Source organism: Phascolarctos cinereus, unplaced genomic scaffold (genome assembly GCF_003287225.1).
Source record: "Phascolarctos cinereus isolate Bilbo 61053 unplaced genomic scaffold, phaCin_HiC Scaffold_5;HRSCAF=322, whole genome shotgun sequence".
Taxonomy (NCBI): domain Eukaryota; kingdom Metazoa; phylum Chordata; class Mammalia; order Diprotodontia; family Phascolarctidae; genus Phascolarctos; species Phascolarctos cinereus.
The window spans coordinates 325,997,023-326,024,471 of record NW_027555958.1 but is presented as its reverse complement, the minus strand read 5'-3'; the positions used below and the strand labels follow the sequence as shown (position 1 = coordinate 326,024,471).

The 27,449-nt window shown below is 40.6% G+C and overlaps 1 protein-coding gene across 3 annotated transcripts; it reads right to left on the bottom strand.

Annotated features, from left to right (window-relative positions):
* Positions 1-283: 283 nt before the first annotated feature.
* On the bottom strand, positions 284-24,129 carry FCRL4 (Fc receptor like 4). 3 transcript variants are annotated; one of them, XM_020991468.2, is made up of 12 exons: positions 23,935-24,129; positions 20,988-21,008; positions 16,552-16,803; positions 14,400-14,654; positions 13,816-14,100; positions 12,284-12,571; positions 10,891-10,998; positions 4,783-4,810; positions 3,922-4,004; positions 3,115-3,183; positions 1,619-1,650; positions 284-1,536 (listed from the first exon to the last, which is right to left on the bottom strand). In XM_020991468.2, the coding sequence occupies exons 1-12, from the start codon at positions 23,960-23,962 to the stop codon at positions 1,471-1,473; spliced, it is 1,515 nt and encodes a 504-aa protein (XP_020847127.1). In that variant the 5' UTR covers positions 23,963-24,129; the 3' UTR covers positions 284-1,470. The 3 variants fall into 3 exon arrangements, with proteins under 3 accessions (XP_020847127.1, XP_020847128.1, XP_020847130.1); XM_020991469.2 differs by having other exon boundaries at positions 1,619-1,647; XM_020991471.2 differs by lacking the exons at positions 3,922-4,004; positions 4,783-4,810.
* Between the last annotated feature and the right edge of the window lie 3,320 nt (positions 24,130-27,449).

Here is a 27,449-nt window from a genome sequence, read left to right as displayed (position 1 = left end):
GGCAACTCAGTCTTGACATACATTCAGGATGCTCAGTGGCCTCTGATGCAGGCACTTGCTTTCTGGTCAGAAAATTTAGAGACCTGCTTCCCATTATTAACCTACAGATGATATGCAGTCAGTGACTTTGGGAGGTAATGATCATCTCAGGATTGTCAGTCTGCTCTGCTCCAGCACTAATAAATTACCTGAGAACAACCTTGACAAAGAACTAGTGTTAGCTTAAGAGTGGGGGTGGGTCAGGAACTTTTACATAAATCATGAGAAAAGAACGAAACACCAGTTACACTTTTAGGAAACAAATTTATGAGGCTACAAGTGGCTGTACTTCAAAGAAAACTATTAGCTCAACATGCAAACAAAAAAATACAATAAACCATAAAAAAAAATTTAAAGATTATGATAAACTATACTTAATACAAATATTTCTTCTGCTTAAAAAGGAGGCTCCCAAAATGAGGGGGTAGGGTTATACTTTCAATTTATTTCAGAATACAATAAGGAATCATGATGATACAATGACAATAATAATGATGACCATGATATAGACTTGAGTGCTACTTTTATGGGTAACAATTCATACGTTAGTAGTATTGTAAAGATGATCACCACAGTCAAAAGAAGGTAATGGCTGATGGAAAAAAAATACCCAAAACGGTACCAATGAACAGGAGGGAAAATCTGAAAGTATTTATGTATCTATCTATACATATAAATATAGATCTGCATATATATGCAGAGAAAGAACTGATTTGAAGCAGTAGGAGGAATTACCTCATCTGGGAGTTCCCTATGTCAATGAAAACTCAGATCCAAGTTCTATACTATCCTATGGTATTTATTATGTGCTTATTATTATTATCATGTGTGTGTGTGTGTGTGTGTGTGTGTGTCTCTCTCTCTCTCTCTCTCTCTATATATATATATATATATATATATATATTATGTGTGTATTATTGTGCATGTGCTTCTTATTATTATATGCGTACACATATTTTTTCTTGTTCATTCATTTCAGTCATGTCCAACTCTTCATGACATGGAGTTTTCTTGGCAAAGATACTGAAGTAGTTTGCCATTTCCCTCTCCAGTATATACATATACACACATACAAATATATGTGTGCATATGTGTATATATGTGCATGCCTTTATATCAGTTTTCCCAATGAGGCACCTCTGCTTCAATGTCTTCAGCCCTTCAGGAACACAACTGATCAGACACGGGTCAGAAAAGCATGAAATGAAAAGTCATGGGTTCTCTCTGGAGTCCTGGACTTCCTGCCTACATTTTCTCATAGCTGTGCCAGCTTCTCCAAGGAACAGATGAAAGAGGAATCCTGAAAGGACAGGTGAAGTAATAGACTCAAAGATCTTTAAAGAATATGCTAAGTGTGAACCCACGGCTCATGGTTTGGTCATGAGAGTAGGACATTTTAAAAGCCATCGGTAGTATCTCCATTGCTCTCATTCACAGGCTGGGAATTCCCAGTTGAGCTTCTTCCTTCTTCACGACAGAGTAGATGATTGAGTTGTCCTGGGAAACAAAATACAAATGTAAAGCCCTAGAGAAGGGACAGAAAGGGAATGGGGTTGGGAAACCAGGGAATTTGACTCACATTGTCATCTGGAGGCTTCCCTGAAGCATCTACTGTGGAGAAAAGAGGGGAGTTAAGTGAAGGTAATAGTGTTCCAGCTTAGAGCTTACATTCTATCCTCCTAGAGCCCAGGATACACTGGACCTTTTCCACTGGTCACTGTCCTCTCTCTTTAAAAGGCTATTCCATTCTCCTACTTCTACTCTGTTCCAATAGTCTCAGCTTTCTGTTTTAGCCATCCTTTAACCCACCTTTTGCTAAGTCCTTGTCAAGACTCCATAGACACAGAAAATTGTCTCCCGATATTCCATTAACAAAGTTTTTTCTTCTTCTAATCTCTGATTCTTGCCTTCACATTTTAGCATCTTGTTTATGTGAGCGTGAGAATTTCCTAACCAGTGCCACCTTAGTTGATGCCTGTTTGTGTTCTCCATTAATTGTAAAAAAGAAAAAACCTCACCCGTGATCAGAAACTTACCCTGACGCAAACTCAAAAACAGCTTGTAGCTCTTAATTTGCCCATTAGTACTATTCTATGGAAAGGGACTACAGTGAGAGAAAGGGGGCAAGTTTGATTCTCTTCAGTTTACACCCTAGAAACCGGAGGCCAAACAGGGGGTCAGATAGGCCTCCAAGTTCCTTAACAGTTTTCCAGTAAGACAGTAACAAAGATAGAGAAATCTATGTGTCTCCTTAACTTGCTACCGAAGGGACCTGGAGGGAGCTCCTTGCCTAGGTCCTGAGAGAAGACCAAAAGCAAAAATTGCGTATAATGTAGTCAGTCTGGCTAATACAGAAATATGTTTTGCAAGACTTCACATGTATAATTGATATCACATTGCTTGCCTTCTCAATGGATGGGGGAGGGGCTAAAGAGAGGGAGAGAATTTGGAACTCAATATTTTATTTATTTTTATTTTCAGGCAATTGGGGTTAAGTGACCTGCCCAGGGTCACACAGCTAGTAAGTGTCAAGTCCTTGGTCTGAGGCCAGATTTGACCTCAGGTCCTTCTGACTTCAGCACTGGTGCTCTATCCACTAACTGCCCCAGAACTCAATATTTTAGAAAATGAATGTTAAAATAAAGCATAGAGAATGCAGCTAGACCCTCCAGCATAGAAGAGTCGGTGGGTACATTCTCTGTTTGCACAGTTCTGCTGCTCAGGCCATGAGGGAATGATGAACTTCAGTAGCCTAGGAAAACAGCTCTGTGGCTACGCTACTGTAAGCTAAGCTCATGTAGGACAGGCGGGGATATGTTACATGTACCAAGTGACAGATTCCCAGTCTGTGCTACCACACATAGGGATGGAGGAGTGGCTGAAGAAGCAGAGGCAGGCAGAAGGTGAGGCATCAAAAAAGGGAGGTAGATAGTCCCTCTCACAGCAGAGCAGAGGACAGTTCTCACATCTACCACCTTGACAAACAACTGAAGGATGTCAATATCTACTGATACAAGCCTGTACTCTAAGCTCTAACAAAATACTCTTCAGTCATAACTACTCCTAGTTTCTCACCTGTACCTTCTTTTCCCTGCTGTGTACTCCAGACCTCTGAATAGACCACATCTCCAATAACAGGCGTCTCTGGAATAGAAAATGATGCCGTCTAGGAGGCTGCTGGGTATTTTTCCAGCCAACTCCCTGACTATTCAAACTTGAGGTGGTTATAAAGACCTTACAGGACTTACCTCACATTCATAGAATCTTAGGGTTGGACATCAGAAGTGTATTCTTCTCCAACCCTTTACCTGAATGAAATATACCAAACAATGCTGGAACACTGAGCCAAAACTAATAAGAGGAAATTTAATGGGGAAGGAAGTCCCAGACTTTCCTTTTCTGTTCAAATATGGAATGGCCTGCATCAGGAAGTAGTAGGATAGTGGGTTCTACCTTGGAGTTCTGCAAATAAAATCTAATGATCATTTATTGAGTGTGTTATAGAGAGATTTCTAGTCCAAATAAACATTAGATTCAATGCCCTCTGACATCCTTTCCAATTCTGAGATTTTGTGATGATCTCCAATGATGAGAATCTCACTACCCTTCAAGGCAATGCATTTTACTTTCTTTATACCTCTCTAACTAACATGTTATGCTGAATAAAAACTATCCACAGTATGATTTCTACCCATTGTGCTGGTTCTGTACTCTGAGACCAGTGTACAATTGGTCAATACCATATAAAAGTCTTTTTAAAGGATAATATTCATTGATCTCCACCCCCTTCTCAACAAGGCTCCTCAGTTTCCATTTCCTTCTCCCCTCCTTCTACTCTCTGAGCCCACCTTGGGAAGACCTCGCTGATGGTATTAGCCTTACCATCACTATGTATTTCTTGCAGCTCCAAACAAGTAGGTGCATTTGATTCCATGATTTCTTGGGAGATTTGGATGGGAGGGCTCCTATGAGGCACAGAAAGACATACTATTTTGGGAGACAATGACAGAACTAAATGTGAATGATGTGGTCATGGGAAAAATCCTGAGAGAAAGGAGAATTGTAGTGACACTGGGCTTTAGGGAAACCAGCAGCCAAGAGGGCACAGAGAATTCTGGGTGATTTATAGGGTGATAACACCAAGCAGATTTTTCCCCTTTCAGGTTCCCACTTAATGGTAGAATTGGTTGGAGTAGATCAGGCAGCTTAGGGCCAGGGGCCAGATAGTAAGGTCCCTTTAGTCACATTGCAGCTCCTCGTCTGCTTGAGAGGGTAGGGAAGTAGATGACATTATTCTCAAAAGACATGAGCTCAGCATATGCCTAGACTTGATCTTGGACTGTGCCATGCTTAGAGTGACTTAGATAAATACAGATCATGCTATGAGTGGTGAGAGGTCCAGTGGGATTGCAACCCATAACCTGAGTTACTGACATGGACAGAAGATATATAGATAAATGGATAGCATTGAATAGGGCAGTGAGTCAAAGAAATAAATACTATATTAACACCAGCTGCAAGCAGAGTACAGAAAATATATACCTCAGGGACTGAGTGGGAGTGGGAGAAGGTGGGAGGAGGATGGTATCCAAGAAATGGATTTTACACACCCAGAGGGGTTTAAGACAGGAACAAGACATGTCCAGTCGCTGAGATAAATAGGAGTTACCGGACTAAATTCCGTATTTCTGCACTGTGAACAACCTTAAATAAAACAGTAGCAGGAAAAGGTAGAGGCCTCACCTGGCCAGGTCTGTGGAAGAATTTTCCCCTGAAAAGCCAAGTAGAAAAATGTGTCAATAGATGTTGTCTCTCTGGCAGATCTGCCACTACTTCAGTTCAACTGGGGCTTTCCCTCAAGGCACCAAAACTTAGGGGGCACTGAAAAAACTGAAATTCTTTTAGAAACAACTGAGTTTAGCACCCAGTTAGCAAAAATAATTAGTTGGGGGAGGGAGGGAAGCAAACATTTATTAAGGGTCTATGGTGTTCCAAGCACTTAATAAATATTATTGCTTTGTAGTGATTACACATACACACACACACACACACACACACGTATATATACATGTATATCATTTCATTTAATAAAATAGTAAACTACTAAATGATTCAGTGTCTCCACAACACAGAACCTTGTATCTTGAAGTTTAATAATAACTTGCATTTATATAAGACTTTGAGGTTTGCAAAGTACTTCACAAATGTTATCTCATTTGATCTGCACAACAACCTTGGGAGGCAGGTGCTATTGTTATCCTCATTTTACCAAGGAAGAAACTGAGTCAGACAAGGGTTAAGTGACTTGCCCAGGATCACATAGCTAGCATATGTCTGAAGCTAGATTTGAATTCAGGTCTTCCTGTCTCCAGGCCTGCTCTATCCAACTTCTACAATTCACTTCTAGTCATAATAATAGCTAGCATTTATATAGCACTTTATAAAGTTTACAAAGATATATATATATATATATATATATATATATATGTGTGTGTGTGTGTGTGTATGTATGTGTGTGTATATATATGTATATACATATATATACACACACATATATATGTATATACATATATATATATGTATATGTATATACACATATATATATATATGTATGCTATCTCTCTCATTCTATTCCCCTGAGCCAAACCAACTGAATTTGTAAAAAGTTGATTTAAGGGTGAGTTTTATGCTGGTTCCTCAAGCTATATTTTGTCAAGGCTGTGCTGGGTGCTAAAATGTCTATGTGTACATGTACATATATATATATATATATATATATACACACACACACACATATGCATATGTAAATACATATATGTATGTATATGTGTGTATGTATACAATATGACTGGAAGGCTCAAGCACTTGCAATCAGCTGGCCATGTGTTACTTTGTCAGTTCACTGGATCCTGAGATTAGAAGCTAAATTAAGTTTTTACACTGCAAATTATTATATTGTTCTCTAATTGTTTCATAAGCCTGAATCTTGTCTCCTCAATAAGACTTTAAGCTCCCAAAGGCCATGGGCTGGTTGCTACATGTGCCAACAAGCTGGACATTTATGAAGGACCTACTATGTGCAGGGCCCTGCCCTACGGGAGATGCCAAGTTTAGATAAGTCACTGTCCCTGCCCTCATGGAGTTCGAAGTCTATTAGGTGGATATGGCACATGCCTATAGTACGAAACAATCCATATTGGTTACATGAGAAAGATGCATAGTATTACATGGGACCCAAAGATTGAAAAGTCATTACTGAGTGAAGAAATATGGGAATACTTCTGGAGGAGGTACCATTTGAGATAGGTTTTTAAGGATGAAGAGGAATTCAGCAGCCAGGGAAGAGGGTATCCCCAGCATAAGTAGTAGCATGAACAAAGGCAGAGACAAGAAGGCATAAGGAGTGGTTTGAAATGGTAAGCAGTCCAGCTTGACTGAGTGTAGAATTCATGGAGGGAATTAGTGTAAACTAATGTCCAAGCCTGTGGCCTTCTTGGTCCAGCTAAGTCAGGAGGCAGCATCGAGGACCCTGCTTTTAATCACGCTATCGTATCAGAACCCATTGGAGGCAGAAGATTCACATAGATGCCATGAAAGGGCCAAAGCTTTGGGGAGACATATCAGGTATCACCATCAGCTCCCCACGTTCTAGCCTCCAGAGATAGCGTTAACTAACCCACTCATGGATCTCCACTTCTTCTACTGGTTTCTAGCTCTTATCTCAGGCCCTCAGATTTTGGTGCCCTGAAGAAACCCTGCCGCCAACATTTCATGACCTTTTCATTTGCATTTACTTATATCCTGATTTAGATGCTGCCCCTCTTAACCCCAGAAGAGAGTTCCATTTCTTAATTCTAGTGATGAATAGAAGGTTAGGATGGGACCAGATTGAGGACGACCCTCAACGTCAGTCAAAAAGCATTTGAATTTTACCTAATAAGGAGCCATTGAAAGATTTCAAGCTGAAAGTTTTGAGTTTGTGTATATGTGTGTGTGTATAACATACATATATATATATATATACATATATATGTATGTATGTATATATATATATATAGGTATAGGTATAGGTATATGTATATGTATATAATGGTAGAGCCTGAACTCAAACCCAGATCCTTGTACTCAGATGTCATGGTTATTCCCATCATACTACCTGTCTACACAAAGCAGGCACTTAGTGTATGTGCATAGACTTGAAAATGAGAAATGTCAATTTCACTATTTGCAAATTTCTAGGCATGGGCACTGGACCCACTGATTTCACTGGTATAGGGTCAACTCATATTCTTGGAGAACTGTCTAGACTCAGTGGTGTTGAAAGCAAATATAAATGGATCCTTGCTGCCCACATATTAACTTAGAAAATCACAAATTAACATTATCTGTTGTATTGTCTTTTTATTTATTTCATTAAACATTTCCCAATTACATTTTAATATGATTAGGCCTGTTCTTGGGAGTTTTGTGGGCTTCCCAGAGCTTGACACCCCTGGCCCTAAAGCACTGAAAGGTTAAGTGGGTTACAATAGGTCACACAGCCAATATGTGTCTGACACCATGTTTTCCTGGCTTGGGCTCATCCTCTGTCACTGTCCCCAGCTTTCCTGACTTACTCTTGAGCTAGTTCCACCACTAGGTGGGAAACTGAAGGGGAAAAAAATCTATTTGGTGTTATTACCCCATAAATCATCCAGAATTCTCTGTGCCCTCTTGGCTACTGGCTCCCTAAAGCCCTGTGTCACTATAATCCTCCTTTCTCCTAGGGTTTTTTTCCCCTGACCACATCATTCACATTCAGTTCTGTCATTGTCCCCAAAAATAGAATATCTTTCTGTGTCTCATAGCACTCTTTCATCCAAAGCTCTCAAGAATCCATTGAATCAAATGGTCCCACTCAGTTGGAGTTGCAAAAAATATATGGTGATGGTAAGGCTCACACCATCAGCAAGGTCTTCCCAGGCTGGGTCAGGGAGTAAAGGTAAGGGACAAAGAAAGTGAAACTGAGGAGCCTTGTTGAGGAGTGGCAGGAAGGGATAAATTAATATCTTTTGAAAGATTTTTATGTAGTTTTTATTGACCAATTTTCTATTGGTTTTAGAGTTTAGAACTGGGAACAATGAACAGAAATCATACTACAGATGATTTTTATTCAACATAAGGAAAAACTTCTTTTTTTTAAGGCAATTGGGGTTAAGTGACTTGCCCAGGGTCACACAGCTAGTAAATGTCATGTGTTTGGTCTGAGGCCGGATTTGAACACGGATCCTCCTGACTTCAGGGCTGGTGCTCTATCCACTGTGACACACAGAAAAACTTCTTGTCAGTTACAGAGATGTAAAAAGAGGAAAAGTCCTGCCTTGAAAAGTAATGAGTTCCCTACCATTGAAAGTCATCACAAAATCTCAGACTCAGAAGGGATAGCAGAAAGCGTCTAATCTAATGGATGTCTTGACTAGAAATCTCTCTACTTTGGGCTCATTTTGAGACTGTAGTCTGCTTAAAAACCCAGAGCTCTTTCAGCTCTAGCTATGCCTACTCCATCCTCTATTTGTAAAGTTGATTACTTGATCACAAATGAAGACTTTAACATTTATCACCATTAAATTCAACCTAATTAGATCTGGTCTATCATATAGCCTGTCATGAGCTCTAACATCCATCATGTTAGGTACCCCACCTTCCCATCTTGTCATCTACAATTTGACAAGCTTGCTATCTATGACTTCATTGAGGCATGAAATGTCAACAGCAGATGACCAAGGAGAGATCTTCTCAATTACATTATCATATTTTGTCCCATAATTTGCAGTTTCATCCTTCCTCACAAAATTTCACTAAATTGTCTATATTTCTCATTTGACTATAGTTCCCAAAGTTGACCCTCATTTCTCAGAAATGCTTGGAAAAATATACTCATATTGAGGAAGTGAAATTAACCCTGAAGAGCAAACAGAAGTTCCCTCAGAAATGACTCAGTAATTTTAATACTTTCTTTTAAGATGCAAAAATATCTTCTCACACCCTGGGGCAGAAGTCACTACATTCCCCAGCTATCAAGGTATCTTCTGTACCTCTGAAAATGGCTCCTGGGCTGAGGCTCAGAATAACCAGTATTACCCCTCTTCCCTTTGAGAAAATTCTTGCTAGTTGACTGACCACTGGTGCTGAAATTGATTCTCTACTCTATTACCAGTATTCAAAAACAACAATCAATTCCCTAGTTTAATTAGTATTTTTAATAATTTGCATTTAAAATTTATCAAAAATTTCTCCCTAGAAAAGTATATTATTTAGCTTGTAATCTTGAAGTCTATGTTGAGATTTTTTTCTAGCATAGAGTATCAGAAATGGAGCTAGCTGGACTTTAAGTCAGAAGACTCAGCTTCAGTACTGACTGTGATCTTGGGCAAATAACTTTTCTGGACTTCAGTTTCCCCATTTGTCAAATGAAGGAGGGGGTATTGGACCAGGTGCCTTCTAGTCCTAATATTCTTTTAAATGATCACATTACAAGAAGGGGAAGGCTCAAGCTCAGTTTGGTTAATAATTAGGGGAACTGATGGTGAGGTCTTCAAAGAGGAACATGTGGTAATTACCACTAAAACCCCAAAGGACTAAGAGGCAGCTAGGTACATGGTGAAGAGAGTGCCTGGTCTAGAGTCAGAAAGACCTGAGTCCAATAAGACCTCAGGCATTTACTAGGTGTGTTATCCTGGGCAAGTCACTTAACTGTTTGCCTTTCCTCAACTGTAAAATGAGGACAATAACAGCACCTACCTTTTGGGGTTGTGAAGATCAAATGAGGTATTTGTAAAGCACTTAACACAGAGCCTATCACATAGTAGGTACTAGATAGCTGCTTATTCTCCTTCCCTTCCCCTCTGCTCAGAGGCAAAAACAACCCCAAAATAAACCTTCCTAAGGAAGGTTTTTTTAAAAACTTCTAAGGAAACACCTCACATGGAGGGAGAACAAAGAACTCAAAACTGAAACTTGGGCTACCCTCCTTGAGGTTTCCATCATTCCTCCACAGACTGTCCTCTCTGGTCTTCAGTGGCTTCCCATTACCTACCAAATAAAGCAGAATCTTCATATCCTGGCATGGAAGGCCCCACATAATTGGGCTCCAGCCTGGGTTTCCATCACATTGTTCCTTTCATGTACCTACATTCCAGCCAAAAGACTCCCCATCCCCAGTCCTTGTTTATCCATCTCCCACCTCTGTGTCTTTGCCCAAGCTACTCCACATGCCAGAATGACCTCTTCCCCATCTCAGCCTTTTGAAAGGTCTCCCCTTTGCTGCCCAGGCCATGAAGTCTTCCCATGAAGCCTCATTCCCTCTTCAAGCTAAAAAAAGATCCCTCCCTCCTGACATTTCCCATAGTGCCTTGGGAAGGTTCTCTCTTTTGTACTTATCCCCTCCTTCTCAAGGAATCTACTATGGGTGAGGTACCATGCCAAGTGCTTTACAAATATTACTTGTGTATGTAACTTGCCCAGGTCACAGTTAAGTATCTGAAGCTGGTTTTGAACTCAGGTCTTCCTGACTCCAGACCCAGCAGTCTAACCACTGTGATAAGTTGTTAGACGGTAAGCAAGTTAGGAGCAGGGACTACATTGCAGAGAGTCAGCACAGTATAGTGTAAAGAGTGAAGGATTTGGAGTCAGGATAGCTCTCTGCACCTCACTTCCTTCAGCTCTAGGCTGAGGACTCATCCAGTGCTTTCACTGGTATAGGGAACTTCTGAGTGTCAGAGCTGGGCCTTAAACCCAGGGCTGCTGACTTCTAGTACAACGTGTACCACACTGTCTCTGGCTGTGACAAAGGGAAAACAGAGGGCGACAAACCTGATTTCCTTCGGAGCTTGAAGTAAACTAGAAGAGCAATAGCAGTAAGCCCGAGAGCACTGACCAGAGGCGTGGTGATTCCTGCCACAAGTGGGCCCCTTCCATTCCCTGCAGGCACAGAGGACAGTATGAGCCTTAAAGAAGAGAAACACGGGGCCTGGAATCTCCTGGGGCAAAAAACCTATTGCCTCATCTGGACTGGGACCCTGTGGCATAAAAAGTGGAAAAGAAGTCTGAGAGGAAGGGCACATGAGGGGCTCTGGGGCTTAGCAGAAGACATTGGGGAAGGGATAAGGTCTAGTTATCTCTGTTGTCCTGATTGCCATTGGAAGCGTCCCAAAGATGCCTTCAATGAGTCTACAGGAGGTAAAAATGTCAGCTTGGGGCCTTCAGCAGATCATAAATCTAAGGGCAACCCAGGTAATCCAGGGAGTCAGAGCATTGTTGGAGAAAAGGAGAATGTCAGTTCATTTTGCTGCCACCACCCTCCTTCCCATCAGAGTTCAAAATCTGCTTTTAGTAAACACCAAGGCTTCTTTCCTGGGCTACCTCCAATGCTCTCTCTACGCCTGATGAATGTGGCACTCTCAATGCTTCCTGCCTCTGTCCTCCCATTGCATAGTCCTTAAAGTACTATGTGGACTCTAGAGATGGTGATTCTTAGAAAAACATTATCCTATCTGTATCTCTTTTCTTGGAATCTTTTCATTTTCAGCTTATGCCTGGGAACAAAGAAATTCAGAAAACTGGAGGAACAATTCAATCTGGACTGAAAGAAGAGGGACCTAGAAAAGAGAAGTTGGACAGGGGAGTTCAATGGGAACCCAGCTTGGGCTGGGAGTAGAAGCAGGGAGAAACTAGAATAAAATGGAAACTTTCTGAAGTGCCAAGAAAGGATCCGGGCCAAGAATGGGTTTGACTGAGGGACTGCTAAGCAAACTTTTTCTCCCATAAGCTGAATTTTTACAGTTATATTTTGTATCTGTAATTACCAAACTCCATAGCTTGTATCCTAAGGAATCTTCATAAATCTAGTAAAGGAATAGATGGTCTAAATACCAACACATCCCCTAGGACTCTTTCATGTCTATTTAAGAAACAATGACTGAAGGCCAGGTATAGTGGCATGAATCTACAATTCCTGCTACTGGGGAAGCCAGTAGATCATTGGAGCTCAGGAGTTCTGAGCTGCTAGGTAAGTTAAATTGAACAGGTGTCCACACTAATATGACGAGTCCCTGGGAAAGAGGGGACCACCAGGAAGGAAGGAAGGAAGGAAGGAAGGAAGGAAGGAAGGAAGGAAGGAAGGAAGGAAGGAAGGAAGGAAGGAGGAAAAGGGATAGGGAAGAAGAGAGGGAAGAAGAAAAGAGAGGAGCGGAATGGAGATACTCACTTCTCACAGTGATGCTCACAGAATGGCTGGGAATAAGGCTACTGTTGTGGTCAGCTGTGCAGTAGTATTTCCCAGCATCACTCTCCTTCACAGCAGAAAATACAAACTCTGCTACCATTGAGCGCAGGGTCTTCTTCCCCAGAATGGCTTCTGTGCCCTCTCTGTGCCAGGAGAATGTGATGGCCCCTGAGCCTTCAACTACTGAGCAAAGAAGGACCAGCTTCTGCCCTTCCATCACATGCCCTCCATGAGGTTGCACCTCCATGTGGACTCCAGAGATGGGGATTCCTAGATGAACACATAATAATTTGTGAGGTCCTCTACTATGGGGGACTTGAGGGTTGGGGAAGAGGCTAAAACAAGCATTTGAGGTACTGAAATGGATGGGCAGGGTGGAGGAAATACAAAATGTTGCAGGATCGGATGTTGAGGGACGAGGGTAAAGAACACTTCCAAAACCACTCCTGGGGAGGAAATAGTACCCTCACTCCTCTTAACCCAAGCCTTATGAACTTTCTAATCCTAGCTAACTTTCTAACCCCGTGCCAATGGCATCAATTATCCAAGATTAAATAGGGTTGGACCTCTCTATGGGAGGCTAGTTCTCCTGACAGATTTGCCTCTGCTATTTTTTTTTTTGGCTAGGCAATGGGGTTAAGTGACTTTCCCAGAGTCACATAGCTAGTAAGCGTTATGTGTCTGAGGCCAGATTTGAACTCAGGTCCTCCTGAATCCAAATCTGGTGCTCTACCCACTGCACCACCTAGCTGCCCCTGTGCTATTTTTGAAGGACAGAGATTGGCCATATATCAAGCCAAGCTTCTCTACCCCACTTCTAGCTCCATCTCCCAGCAATATCTTGATAGGGAGAGATGTTTAATAAATGCTTATTGAATATTGAACCCATTTATTTCCATATTATCTTGGCCCTTAGCATATGCTCCCTTATTTCCTCTTTTTATAACTCCCCAACTAGATTGTAGACACCTTGATGGAAAGGAACTTACACTGTATTCCTCTTTGTATCCCCAGTGCCTATCATGACGTGTTACATGTGGTAGATTCTCAGATTGTTTATTGTCATAATGGATCCCCTTTCCCAAAGGTCCTACTCCATTGTCCTACTATCCTGAAATTTTGCTCATCTGAGTCAACAGGGGCAATCTCAGTTTAGAGTACATCTCTCTCCCTCTCAACACAGAGAGAGAGAGAGAGACAGAGAGACAAAGAGAAAGATATATACATATGAATGTTGGGGAAGAGTTTGTCTGTGAGACATTGAAAATAGTGGGGACCTGGAGGTGGAAGCAAAATATTGTCTATATCTCTTGCCTTGGATTCTTGTGGTTCTCAACCCATTCCTGATGTTTCACTTAAGAAGAGGAGCCCCCCCTCTCTAGTAAGGATCCCATTCCTATGCTAGGGACAGGAAAAGTCACATAGAATAGGATTTAATGCCAAGATGATAACCATTTACCCAGCCTCCCTTTTCTTAACTCCAGACCTATTAGACTTCTCTCCCTCACACTTACTCCTTGCACTCATCATTATTCGTTGACTCTGTTTGCAGACCCGAGAAGACACAGTTTCTACCTCACACCAGTAAGGTCCTGAGTCTTCCCTCCAGAATTTTGAGATTTGGAGCTCTTGGGCTCTGGCTTGGCCCAATAGGATGACCCCGGGATCTCTGAAGAAGGAGAAGAGAAGTTGGATGCTTGACTTCTCTGGAGGGATCCAGATCTCACACCTTAGAGTCACCAGACTCCCCTCTATGGGCTGGGAGTCTGTTGTTTTCAGCACCGGACGTGAAAACAGCTCTAGAGAAAAGAGTCCAACAAAGAAGTGAGCCTTGGTTTTTCAACACTTGCAGATGCTTAGCGAGACAAAGAGACACATCCATGTGCAGCACCCTCCCCAACCCAGTTTCTCTTCTCCTGGTTGCTTTAACTCCTGCTTTCCCAGCTCCTTAAAGAAGGAATATTACCCACCCAGTCTGAGTTTCCATCAATGGTCAATCCATAAGATATCTCTTTGTCATGTTCATCCCTCTCTACCAAATCAGTGACCCTGCCACTGAGTGTCCTTATCCCTTTCCCCATAGGAACGGCAGTCATACCACGGATGTGCAGATTCACTGGACTTGATACAATCTTCCATGATATATGTTTGAATGCAGTACAGTAAAACAGACCGCTGTTACTTAAATTTGCTTGTGGGATAAAGACATCTGAGCTTTGGTTAAAAGCAGAGAAGGGTTTTCCATTCTTGTAGTATGTCACACGGGTCAAAGTTTTGTTATCTTTTTCCTGGCACCGAAGAAGCAGACTATCTCCTTCAAATACAAGGTAGGGAATCCTCAGGATCAAAGAAACTGTAAGACACACCCACATTCATTAGTTACTTAGCCATATAATCTCCAAACCTTTTGAGGTTTAATATATTCATTCCTTTGTAACAAAGCTCATCCTGAAGAACCTATGTGGAGATGGGCTTCTCTATACATTCAAGAGACCGTTATCAAGTGCCTACTGTGTGGAATGCTGAAGGAAGGAAGACCAGGGAGCCCTTTGCCTGAAGCTTCATCAGGATATTCAGGACTTTCCTGTGACCTCTGCTTAACATTAGACTTAATCCCCTGATCCAAATTCCCCTCTCTCCAAATACTCTTCTCCCAAATACTGCTTGTCAACCCATCTGTAGAGCTTCTGGAGATTAGACTCAAAATTTTGGATTTGTGGGGAAAGAGAAAAAGCATTGTACTTGGAATCAGAGGGGCCTAGTGAATGTGTCACGGAACTTGGAGTTAGGAAGAATTGGATTCAAATTCTGCTTCAGATACTAGCTGTGTGACTCTGGGAAATTCACTTAGTTTCTCTGAGCCTCAGTTTCCTTATCTGTAAAACAAAGATGAAAATAATACCCATTTCACTGGGTTTATATGAGGATCAAATGAGATAATATATGTAAGGTTGGAGATAGGGAATATACTTCTAATTTTCATTGGTATAAGAATGCCCTGGTGAGGAAATCCCTCTACCAAGGGTGAGCACTTTTTCTAAAGTTATCATCTTAGAGAGTTGCCTAAGCACTGAAAGGTTAAATGATTTGCCCATGGTCACACAGCCAGTTTTTATACAAGGGGAAACTTGAATCCAATCAAGCCTCCTGGCTTGGAGGCTAACTCTAAAAAACTATATAAATGGGAACTGCCATCATTGACATTACCATCATCGTCATCATCATTAATATCACTGTAATCTCATAATTCCTAGCTTTTTTGATTGAGTTCAAATGAAAATGATCTGGTGATATCTGATATTTAATAATGTACCTACTACAGGTATACCTCAGAGATATTGGTTTGAAACCATTTCAATAAAGTGAATATCGCAATAAAACAAATCACAATTTTTTTTGTTTCTCAGTGCATATGAAAGTTATATTTGCACTAAACTATAATCTATTAAATATTACTCTCCCCTCCCAAAAATCCCATAGAGATACACTCAGGATTCTCCAGACAATGGGTTGCCCCTTCTCCTGGGCAAAGCTAGAAACTTGATTCTACTGTCCCCTGTGCCCTGACTGCTACCTCTGTATACCCTGACTTTTCCCCAGGCGAAAAAATTCAGCTCATGCTCAACATGTCCAAAATAGAACCAATTATCTTTCCCACCCCAAACACTCCTCTCTTCTCAGCTTCTCTTTTCTTGTCAAAGGTGACACTATCTAAGACAATTCCAGGATGGAAAATGCTATCCACATCCAGAAAAAAAAAGTATGGAGTCTGAATGCAGATCAAAGTATACTATTTTCCCTCTTTGTTTGGTTTTTTTCTTGTGGTTTTTCCCTTTGGTTCTGATTCTTCTTTATAACAGGACTAATGTGGAAATATGTTTAATATGATTGTACCTGTATAGCCTATATCAGATTGCATGCCATTTTGGGAAAGGGGAAAAATTTGGAACTCAAAATCTTATAAAATGAAACTAAATGAAACTAAATGAAAACTAAAAATTAATTAATTTTTTTTAAAAGGTTATCCTATCTTCACAGTCACTCTGGCTATTAGCCCATTTACATTTCCAGTCCCTAGTAGGAGAAATTCTGAGGCAGTAGAATGAAAGCTGGAACTGGAGGTAACAGAGTCTTAGCTCCTAGGCCTGGAGGAGAATTGAGTTATGGGATCTAAATCCTGGGGTTTCCAGGGAGAGAAAGATAAACTGAAACCACTTTTAATGTTTTAATTAATTTACTTCTTTTCTTACCTGTACAAAAGATAAAGTCTACAGAGTCACTAAGGGGTGAATTGCTGGTCTTGCACTTATATGGCCCAGAATTATTAACTATTATGTTGTTTCCAGGGGTTTCTTGGAGCATTCTCCCTTTATGGTACCATTTTGTTTTCCCTGGTGCATAGAACTGTAATCCATTGCATGTCAGAAGCACTCTTTCCCCTTTGAAGAAAGCGGTCCATGGAGGATCGATATAAATCACTGGTCTTGGTTTTAGTGAAAAAGCTGAGTATGAGAAAAGGAAAAAATGAAAAATATGTGCAGCCCCAACATTGGAAATTAATATATGAATGATAGAAAAGGGATTGCTTCCATGACCTAGAAACAGCTTCCTTCCAACCAAGCTCAGTTACCACCTCCTACAGGAAGTTTATTCTGGTACACAAACACACACACACACACACACACACACACACAGAGGAAGCTTATTCTGATCACATACACACACACACAGTTGTTAGTGCCTTCCCCTCAAAAAAATTACTTTGCCTATATTTCATGTTTCATTTTCTATGTACATGTTGTTTAGAAGCACCTTTAAGGTGGACACTTTTTCAGTTTTGTCTTTGTGCCTCCAGCACCTCGTACAGGGGCTGACATACACTGTCGTTGCTGTTTTTGCTCAGTGGGGTCCAACTCTATGTGATCCCGTGGACATTGTCCATGGGGTTTTCTTGGCAAAGATACTGGAATGGTTTTCCATTTCCTTCTCAGATGTGTCCCCATTTTACAAGTGAGAAACTGAGGCAAAGAGGGGTTAAGTGACTAGCTCAGGATCACACAGGTAGCAAGTGTCTGAGGCCAGATTTGAACTCAGATCTTCCTGATGCCAAGCCCAGCATTCTATCCACTGTACCACCTAGTTTCCTGACTATAAAACTCTTGTTAATTTGAATTAAATTGACGCAATGGTTGGGATAGAAGAAAAGAGTAGGGGAACACGGAGCACAGACAGCTTGCAACTCACCATAAACCCTTCTCATTACTATATCCAGGGCTAGCACTGATTAAAATTGCTGGAAGATGAAGTTGTCTTTTGTCCCCTTGACCCTCCCTTTCTTCTGTAAACATGCCTTCTGAGGGCATTCCTCTTTCCTGTCTTTGCACAAGTTCTCTTTGCAGTCACTAAAGCCATCCCCTATTCTCAGTCACTGCCAATCAAAATCCTACGGGCCCTCCAAGACCCAGAAAAATGCTGCTTCTGAAATAAAACCATCCTCATCATCTCACGTGGAAGTCCTGTCTCCTTCCTCAGAGGTCCCATAGTCTGTGTTACAGAATTCCCTGTGTTGCCTTGCATCAGAGTTACTGTATTCTCATACCTAGAGGTAGAGGCTATATGTTACTTATCTTTGTATTCCCCCTCAGTACTTAACATCGTATCTTTCACAAAGGATGGGAAATAAATAAACAGATAAGCCAAGTGTCTCTATGCTCTCTCACTTCTTAACACCTACTCAGCCCTAATATTAGAAGGAATAGGATAAATTAATGCACAAAAAAAAATTACTGAAACGTCCATCCCCTTTGACCCAGCAATACCACTAACTAGGCCTATACCTAAAAGAGATCAAAGAAAGAGAAGGACTCATACGTGCAAAAAAATATTTAGAGCAGCTCTTTTGTAGTAGCAAAAAAAACCACCCAAACCAATAGGGCACCCACCTATTGGGAAATGGCTAAACAATAATGATTGAGATAAATAGATAGATAGATAGACAGATAGATAGATACATAGATAGATAGATACATAGATAGATAGACAGACAGACATAGATAGATATATACACATACATGCATACATACATATATGTGTGTGTGTGTATATATATATACAGAATGCAACTTTGCCATAAGAAGTATTGAAATGGATAGTTTCAGAAGGAAAACTGGGAAGGCCTCTATGAGCTAACCCTAATTCCTCTTAATTCTGATGCCTTCTCTCTGTTAATTATTTCCTATTTATTCTGTATATAACTTACTTTGCATGTGTTGGTATATATGTTGTCTCCTCCATTAGATTGTAAGGTCCCTGAGGTCAGAGACTAACTGTCTTTTGCCTTTTTTTTGTATCCTCAATGCTTAGCATTAGTGTCTGGGATATCATAGGTGCCTAATAAATGTTTATTGATTGATTGGTTGATGCAGAATGAAATGAACAGCACTAGGAAAATAATGTGTACAATGGCAAACATTATAAAGAAAAATGATTTGAAAAGATTTCAGAATTAAAATCAATGCAATGATAAACCATGATGCTAGAGGATGAAAAATAAAACAAGCTACCCACATCCTATCTTGGAAATGATAGACTTAAAATATATAATAGGTATACGTTTTTGAACATGGCTAATGTTAGATTTTCTTTTACTGTGTCATGCATATTTGTTTTGAATATTTTGGTTGTTTTTTTAATTGTCCACTTGAGGGAAGGGAATAAGAAGGAGAGATATAGAAAGAGACAGATACATAGAAAGATGAATAAGGATGAAGTCAATAGTGAATGAAAAATTAAACTAATGAGCAATTAATTAGTAATTACCAGTAACCAAGTAAAATACTGATTCAGTATAATATATTGCTATTTACATTGGTAGCAGCTAGAACTTTTACCCCCTCCTCCCACTCCAAACGAAAGGCTTTCTGCCCTAAAGGTAGACATGGAGATGGCTAATGGTAGTAATTTCTGGATCCCAAAGACATAAAGAAAGGGAGAATTGATTGGTGGCAGCAATGGTAACTAGGGAAGAAGAGAATTCTGGAAGTGCTATCCCCATCTTGCACCAAATAAAACTGAAGGACCATCTAACACTAAAGAATTCTCCTTGCCTGACCTGTAAAATTGGTGAATATGGTAGCTATGCTACCATGAGGAATGGCAAGAAGTGGAGAAACAGACAGACAGACAGACAGAAACAGGGAGACAGAAAAAGAGAGACAAAGGCAGAGACAGAGACAGAGTCAGACAGAAATCAATTTGTCAGGACTAAAACATATTGGGGTGGCTGGGAGGGGTTTCTCACTGAGGAACCTTCATATCTGGAGCTCTAAGTCACTTTAGAGATCTATATGACTATCTCTATCTATTAACCTTCTATATCTTTCTGTATGTCTCTATCTCTAGATAGATAGATATCTTTGGGATTTTGGGGACTAATGGTCATTAGGTTCAAAAGCCTCTGCTTTGTTGTCCTCCTTGTATTATTTTATTGTTATAAGTTTTATTGATGATTTGTATTAAATAAAAATTGTTAAATTGCTAAAGAAAGTAAGCAAAAGCAGCCACTACTGTGCTGTCCCCTGATAATATATGCTGTGTCCTGAACCTGTATTCCCACACCTCTGTACTGAGAAGAAACAAGGGCATTTTAGCTTCTGTTCTCTGAAGAGAACCAAGAGGCCCCAAGTAGCCAGAGTTCAGTTGTCTTTTAGTGTTCTTTTCATTTCCATTCCTACAGTCCTCAGATCTATTGTTCCCTTGATTCAGCTTCCATTATTTTGAATGTAGAATGATGCAGTGGGAAGCATTTGCAGTCAGAGGACCTTGGGGATCATCTAATCCAATTCCTTTATTTCATAAATTAGAAAACAAAAACATAATGGGTCCCAGAGAATTTAAGTGACTTTTCCCAAGGTCACACAAGCAATAAGAGACAGAGCTCTGTCGTGACCCCATGTTTTTCTAATCAGCCCTGAATTCTTTCACTATGCCATAGTGTTTTCCATTTGCCTTCTGAGAATGTGAGTGTGTGTGTGTGAATGCTAGTTCCTTAAAGACAGGGACCGTTTCTTTTTGGGCCTTTGTATACCCAGTGCCTACACAGCGCCTGGCAAACAGCAAGCACTTTATAAATCTTTGTTGTTTAGTTGTTGTCTCAATGATCCAAGGTAAATAGCCGGGACTGTCTGTATTATGTCAGCTCCTGCTTATTACACCAGAGATTTCCGCTATGAGGTCCTAAAGTGGTCAAAGATGGCAAGGAAGGGTGGAGCTGTCACCTTTAACACCACGAAAAATGCATATATTCCTTGGTTTTTATCTGCTAGTACTTCTTTGAGAAAAATCTGCCCTCCCCCCAAGTCCTGAGTATCCATTACGCCGTTCAGAGGTTTCTCTCCTTCCAGTATGGGACCACTCTGTGATGGGTGCCAAGAGCTAATGCGTGGGGAGCATAAAGGATTTTTGCATACCAGTTGGCCAGAGACAAAGGGTATGACCACAAAGCATTTCTGACTTTTTGGCCTTAGCATCATTAAGAGCAGATGTCGCTTTCACATCCCTTGAACTTTCACAAAAAGGTGCTAAGGCAGACAAGGCTTCTTCCCACAAGAAAAAACAGATCTCCCATGGTTGCAGAAATGACACGGTTACGTAAAGACCATGAAGAGCAAAGAAAAGAGGAACTCACCAGCTTGTCCACTGACCAAAGCTGCAAAAGAGAGTCAAGACCAGGAGTTAGTTAGGGCAGGATTTATTTTAATGCTTTGAAGAATCCATAGGTATTCTTCCAAAGTAGCTAACAACCCTTCCACCCTTTAGGAAAGAAGGGAAGAAACAAGCATTTATTAAGTACCTACTATGTATCAGACACTGTATAAATGTTATTTTATTTGATCCTAACAACTCTGAGAAGTAGGCACTGTTATTAGCCCCATTTTATAGTTGTGAAAATTGAGGCATACAGAGGTTAAGCAACTTGTCCAGGATCACACAGCTACTAAGTACATGAGGCTGGATATGAATTCTGGTCTTTCTGTCTCCAGACCCAGCCAGCATTCTGCCACAGTGCCACCTCGCTGCCTCAGCTGATGTAAGCACAAGTTCTTCATGAGCTAGATCACGCAATCATAGATTTAGGGCAGCAAAGGGGCCTTTGGGTTCATCTGCCCCAGTGATCTCATTTTACGAGTTAGGAAACTGAGTTTCATAGAAGCTAAATAGTATTAAGTAAAAGAGCTGGAATTTAAGCAGAAGTCCTCTGGTTCTAAATCTAGTGCTATTTCCATTTTACCCCACTGTTAGTGAGGGTTAGGAGTTTGCTCCTGGTAATGACCATCTAGTATGGCTCTTGTCACATCCACACAATGCCCACATATACTGAAGCTGCCTTGCTATGAAAGGTGAGAGGTGAGGAACAAGAGTATATGTCCAGTTGTCTTCCACTAGATCAGGGCAGTCCCTTCACCATTCACCGGAAGGGTCTATCCATCATAGCTTTTATAATTACTGCATTATAATATAATTTGAGATCTTGAGGTGCTATTCTCCATTCTTTCCTATTTTTTCATTATTTCCCTTGATTTTCAAGATCTTTTGCTCCTCCAAGTAAATATTATTTTGTCTACCTCTATAAAATACTTTCCCTTAGCATTGATATAATGATGTGTGTGTGTGTGTGTATATATATATATATATAATTGATATATTGATATATCACTAAATCTATAAACTAGTTGCTATATCACTAAATCTGTAAATTAATTTAGGTACAATTACCATTTTTTAAATATTATTGTGGCCTAACCATGATAACTGAATGGCCCTAATTATCTGTCATTGCTTATTTTTCTTTTTTCTTTTTTTTTTTTTTGCTTTTTAGGCAATTGGGGTTAAGTGACTTGCCCAGGGTCACACAGCTAGTAAGTGCCAAGTGTTTGGTCTGAGGCCGGATTTGAACTCAGGTCCTCCTGACTTCAGGGCCGGTGCTCTAACCACTACGCCACCTAGCTGCCCCACTGTTTATTTCTTTAAAGTCTGATGCTCATATTTGTCCTCCATCCATAATTCTGTCCAGGGCTTTCTTCTCCTCTCTTTGTCCTCTCTCATTGATGATCTAATTATCCCCCCAAGGGCTCCATTATCATCTCTATGAAGATGGCTTCCAAAACTGCATATCCAGCCTGACTTTTGAGCCCATTTAAGGCTTTAAATGTATCCCTGTTATCCCTAATTAGGGCTGTCTCTAACATCCCTATTTCCTAAAGGAGATGCATCATGGGGAGACAAAGAACAGGGAGCACCAAACAATTGCCACCGGGTTAAAACCGTTAGTGGGGAAGGGGAGTACCTAAACAGGGGTGGATTTGGACCTGGAGCTGGAGTTTGCCACCCCTGACATATAGACCAGGATAGAGATGAGGCATTGTGTTCGGTAAGACTCTAATATTCCTGATTCATGTCCTGACACATAGCAGCTTTTTACAATGCCGGCAAGCTAGGCAACCTTTCAATGCCTCGGGCAACTCGCTAAAACTTAAAATGCAGAACAGGTGCAGATGGAAAGCAATTTCCAAACTGGGAGATCCCCTGCCAATTCATTCACAGATCCAATTCTATCTCCTCCCTGCCCCTCCCCACCTTCATCTTATTTAATTTAACCCAGTGTTATAAACCGTTGACCTAGTTTTGGATCCCAGCTTAGTCATCCAGGGAGTAAATTACCCCACCTCCCTCCCTGCTTTGGGGGCATCTACAAATTCAATGAGCATTCCACATATGTCTGTATCTAATTCACTGACAGAAATATCAACAGCTCAAGAGCGGAAATGACCCCCAGGCACTCTACTAGACTTTGCAATCCAGGGTTATATTGAACCATTAATGATTATTCTTTAAGACTTGCTACTCGACCAGTTCTGAATCCACCTGAGTGTATTATCATCTAGACCACATCCCCCGATCTTTTCTTCAAGAATAGCGCAGCGTTGCATTAGAGAGAGTAGTACATAAGTAATCAGGAAGACTTGAGCTCAAATCTAGCCTCAGACCCTTGCTAGCTGTGTGGCTTTAGGTGACTCACTTAACCTCTCTGTCCCTCAGTTTACTCATCTGTAAAATGAGGATAATAATAGCACCTCCCTCCCAGGGTTGTTGTGCAGATAAAATGAGATAATATTTATAAAGTGCTATGTAAATGTCAATTAATATGATTTTGTCAAATCATTTGCTAAAATCTAGGTACATAATATCTTCAACACCCCCTTTATCTACCAGCATGATCACCCTGCCAAAAAAGGAAACGAGTTTAGACTGGCAAGACCAGGTCTTAATGAAATCATACTGACTTTTTGTGATCCCTTTGATAACAAGGTTTAGAATTTTGCCAGGAAGAGGGCAAGCATTATTGTCTGGTCTATAGTTTGTGGATTCTGTTCTCTTCCTTTCTTTTTGAGATCATAATATTTGTCCTCCTCGAGTCCTAGTATATCTCTCCTGCTCACCATGGTCTTTCCAAAATGAAACACGCCAAAATGATTATTTCAAACAGCCCATCCAGGGACCCCATTTCTGGGAAGTCAGCAGGGCGACATCTGCATCTTATCCCCAAGGGCTTGTTTTTAAGCCATCCTACTCACCAAGGGCCAGCATGAAGAGTGGATCCATGGGGGATAAGAGAAGAGATCAGACAAATTCAAAGTAGGGGCTGCCCACACCAGCACCAGAAAGCAAGTAAGGGGACCTGCATCCCCAAATAAAGTGAATTAGAAAAAGAGAAGTAGAGGAGACCTGCTTCTCTACTAAGCATGTTAATGATCATGCTGATCAGTACTTCCTCAAGGCTGGGACAGACTCTCTTTTCTCAACTCAACCTTTTTAATAAAAAAAAAAAGCTATTTGAATAAATCTGGTCTATGTGGTCCCTAAAGACCTCAGTGCCATATCTGAGCTGTCTTGGATCCTTCAGCTTCTCTCTCCAAGGAGTTTTCCCAGTCCACTATTTCTGGGTCTAGGCACAGGACCAGCCTAGGGTCCATATAGGTGTCACATCATAAGTCCTGTACCACTCAATTAGAATCCCAGGGTCTTAGAGAAGGAAGGAACTCTAGAGGCCATTTAGTACAACACTCCACACTCCATGTCAGAATCCCTCTTATAGAGTCCTTGAAAAGTGGTCACCTGGCTTCTGCTTAAATCATTTCAGTTCTCTTTCACACAAATTCTTTCAGAGGTAGCAAAGAACTGAAAACTGAGGGGAGCACTCATTAATTGAGAAAGGACTGAATAAATGATATAGAAAAACAATGGAATACCTTTGTGCTCTAAAGAATGATGAGGGGTATAGTTTCAGAGAAACCTGGGAAGACCTACATGGCCTGATGCAGAGTGAAGTGAGCACAATTTACACAATAGCAACAACTTTGAAAGACTTAAAAACTCTGATCAGCACAATGGCCAACCATGATTTCAGGGGACTGAAAATAAAGAATGCTATCAACCTCCCAAGAGAGGTGATAAACTTGGGATGCAGAATGAGAGAGAGATGAAGATAATTACAGATATATAGCTATATATCTATATCTGTGTGTGTATACATATATATATGGAGAGAGAGAGAGAGAGAGAGAGAGAGAGAGAGAGAGAGAGAGAGAGAGAGAATACCAGTCCTCTGGCATAAAGGAGTCTCTCTTGGGAGGATGTAGGGCTCCCCTATTGACCCCTACTTTCTACAAGTGGACTCCCATATACTTCCCCAATGTATGTGTAGCTGCTAATAGGTTAAGTCCTTGGCTGAGTATCCAGTTTATGTCCAAGGAGAGGCTCATGGGCCAGCCAGAGATGTTGGGGAAAACAACCCCTTAATGAGTTTAGGTGCTGACAGAAGCATGTTTTATAATGAGTGTCTTTTCAATGCAAAGCTTTATTGGGAGCAATAGAGGAGATGGGGGAAAGTGAGAGAAAAGAAAATGGAGCCCACATACAACTCAGCAAACACACTGACATAGAGCATGTAACTCATGCAAGGGCAGTGCTGTGTTGGGGTGCACAGAGACAGAGATCCACTCAGCAGGAAGGGGGTGCTCCAACAGGGAAGTGTGCCCCAGGAGGGGAGGTGATGCTCCCAGTAGCGGGGAGTATATGCTCCAAAGTATCCTTAGGAGTGTGGGGTTCTCATACTCTGGTTTTGAGTGGCTCCCCTAAAGCTGGTGAAGTTGCATATCAGGGGTTAGGGCAAAATAATGTTTTGGAGCGTTTGTCATCAGGGAAAAAAAACAAGCTGACGCCAGATAATATATTATTTGGATGATACAGCTGTACTAATCTTTGAAAACTATTATTATCAGTATTTTCCCGTGAGTAAGTTCTATAAGCTTACAGCCTCCCTTAAGGGCAGACTGCCATGGTAGCCTCGAAACCATCGGGCCTAATATCAAGACTACCAGATCTAATCTTATAACAGATAAAGACAGACAGAGACGAAGAGAAGATCTAGATATAGGTATACATTTAGGTATAGATTTGGGGGCATGGCCAATGCAAGAATTTGTTTTGTTTGGCTATGTGTGTTACATCATATAGTAATTTTATGTCTATAGAACGATATGTAGTGTTTAGCACCAACTGTTTTCAGGTCCCGTTATGGATCAGTTAGTGTCTAATATACCACATCACATGTAAATAGCTCCAATTTATCCCATTGTCTCAAAAGTAAAGTACCTTCTAGGGGATGGAATTTGAGTCCTTTAGCTTCACTATTTCAGCTTGTATTGCTTCCCAAAGTCCTTCATCAACCATCTGCTCTCACTTTCAGTCACCTGAAGCAAAGAGAGTTGGTTGGTACATTAAAACAAGTTTTACATACCCTGCTAGCATCCTATCCAATAGAAAACCCAAACTCTAAGCCTCACTTCCATTTTGTTGTGGCCCAGCTCCTTCAGTATCATTTATGACCTTCACTACATTCTTAAGTTTCACCATAGCTTCAGTGATCCTTGGGATAGAGTATCTGCATCCACATTAGGCTTTCTTGGCTGTCTCTACGTGATGAATTCATAGCTTGCTAGTGATACTCCCTACCTCTGGCAAGCAGTTTTGAACTTGGGAGTGGCCAAAATGTGACAACGGCGTATTCTTAAAAATGGAACTACAGCCCTAGCAAGAAATATATTGAAATGGTTGGCTCAATATGGCAGCAGACGTCATTAAGAAGGGTGAAATTGGTTCAGTGTGTTCAAAGAAAACTACTACCAACTCATGACACACATTTGGAAAATATAAGCACTAGCAAACCTTGGATACTTTTTGTCATTGACATTTTGACTCTTAAAAAAAATGTGGTAAAATATAGTCTCTCTCAACTATGTGTCATCTTCAAATTTGATGAGCATGTCATCTATCCAAGTCATTGACAAAAATGTCAGACAGCAAAAGGTCAAAACATCCCTGGAGAACTCTACTGGAGACCATCTAATTTTATTTAGTTATTATTTATTTATTAATATTTGTCCCTCTTCACCACAAGAATAATGTGAGATACTTTAATAAATACTTTGCTCAAACATTTAGTAAATTGTATCTAAATGTACCCCCAAAGAGATAGAAATAAAGGGAGAAGAACATATTTGTACAAAAATATTTATAGCAGCTCTTTTTGTGGTGGCTAAGAATTGGAAATTGAGGGGATGCCCATCAATTGGGGAATGGCTGAACAAGTTTTGGTGTATGATTTTAATGGCATATCATTAAGCTATAAGAAATGACAAGCAAGGTAATTTCAGAAAAACCTGGAAAGACTTACATGAATTGTTAGAAAGTGAACTGAGCAGAACCAGGAGAACATTATATATAGTAACAGCAATATTATATGATGAAGAACTGTGAATAATTTAGCTATTCTCAGCAATACAACTATCCAAGACAATTCCAAAAGATTTATGATGAAAAATGCTATCTGCCTCCAGAGGAAGAACTGATATTGTTTGAATATAGACTGAAGCATGCTATTTTTTACTTTCTTTTTCTTTCTTTCTTTCTTTCTTTCTTTCTTTCTTTCTTTCTGATGGAGTCTTCTTGCACAAAATGACTAACATGGAAATGTTTAACATGATTGCATATGTATAATCTATATCAGATTGCTTACCATCTCTGAGAG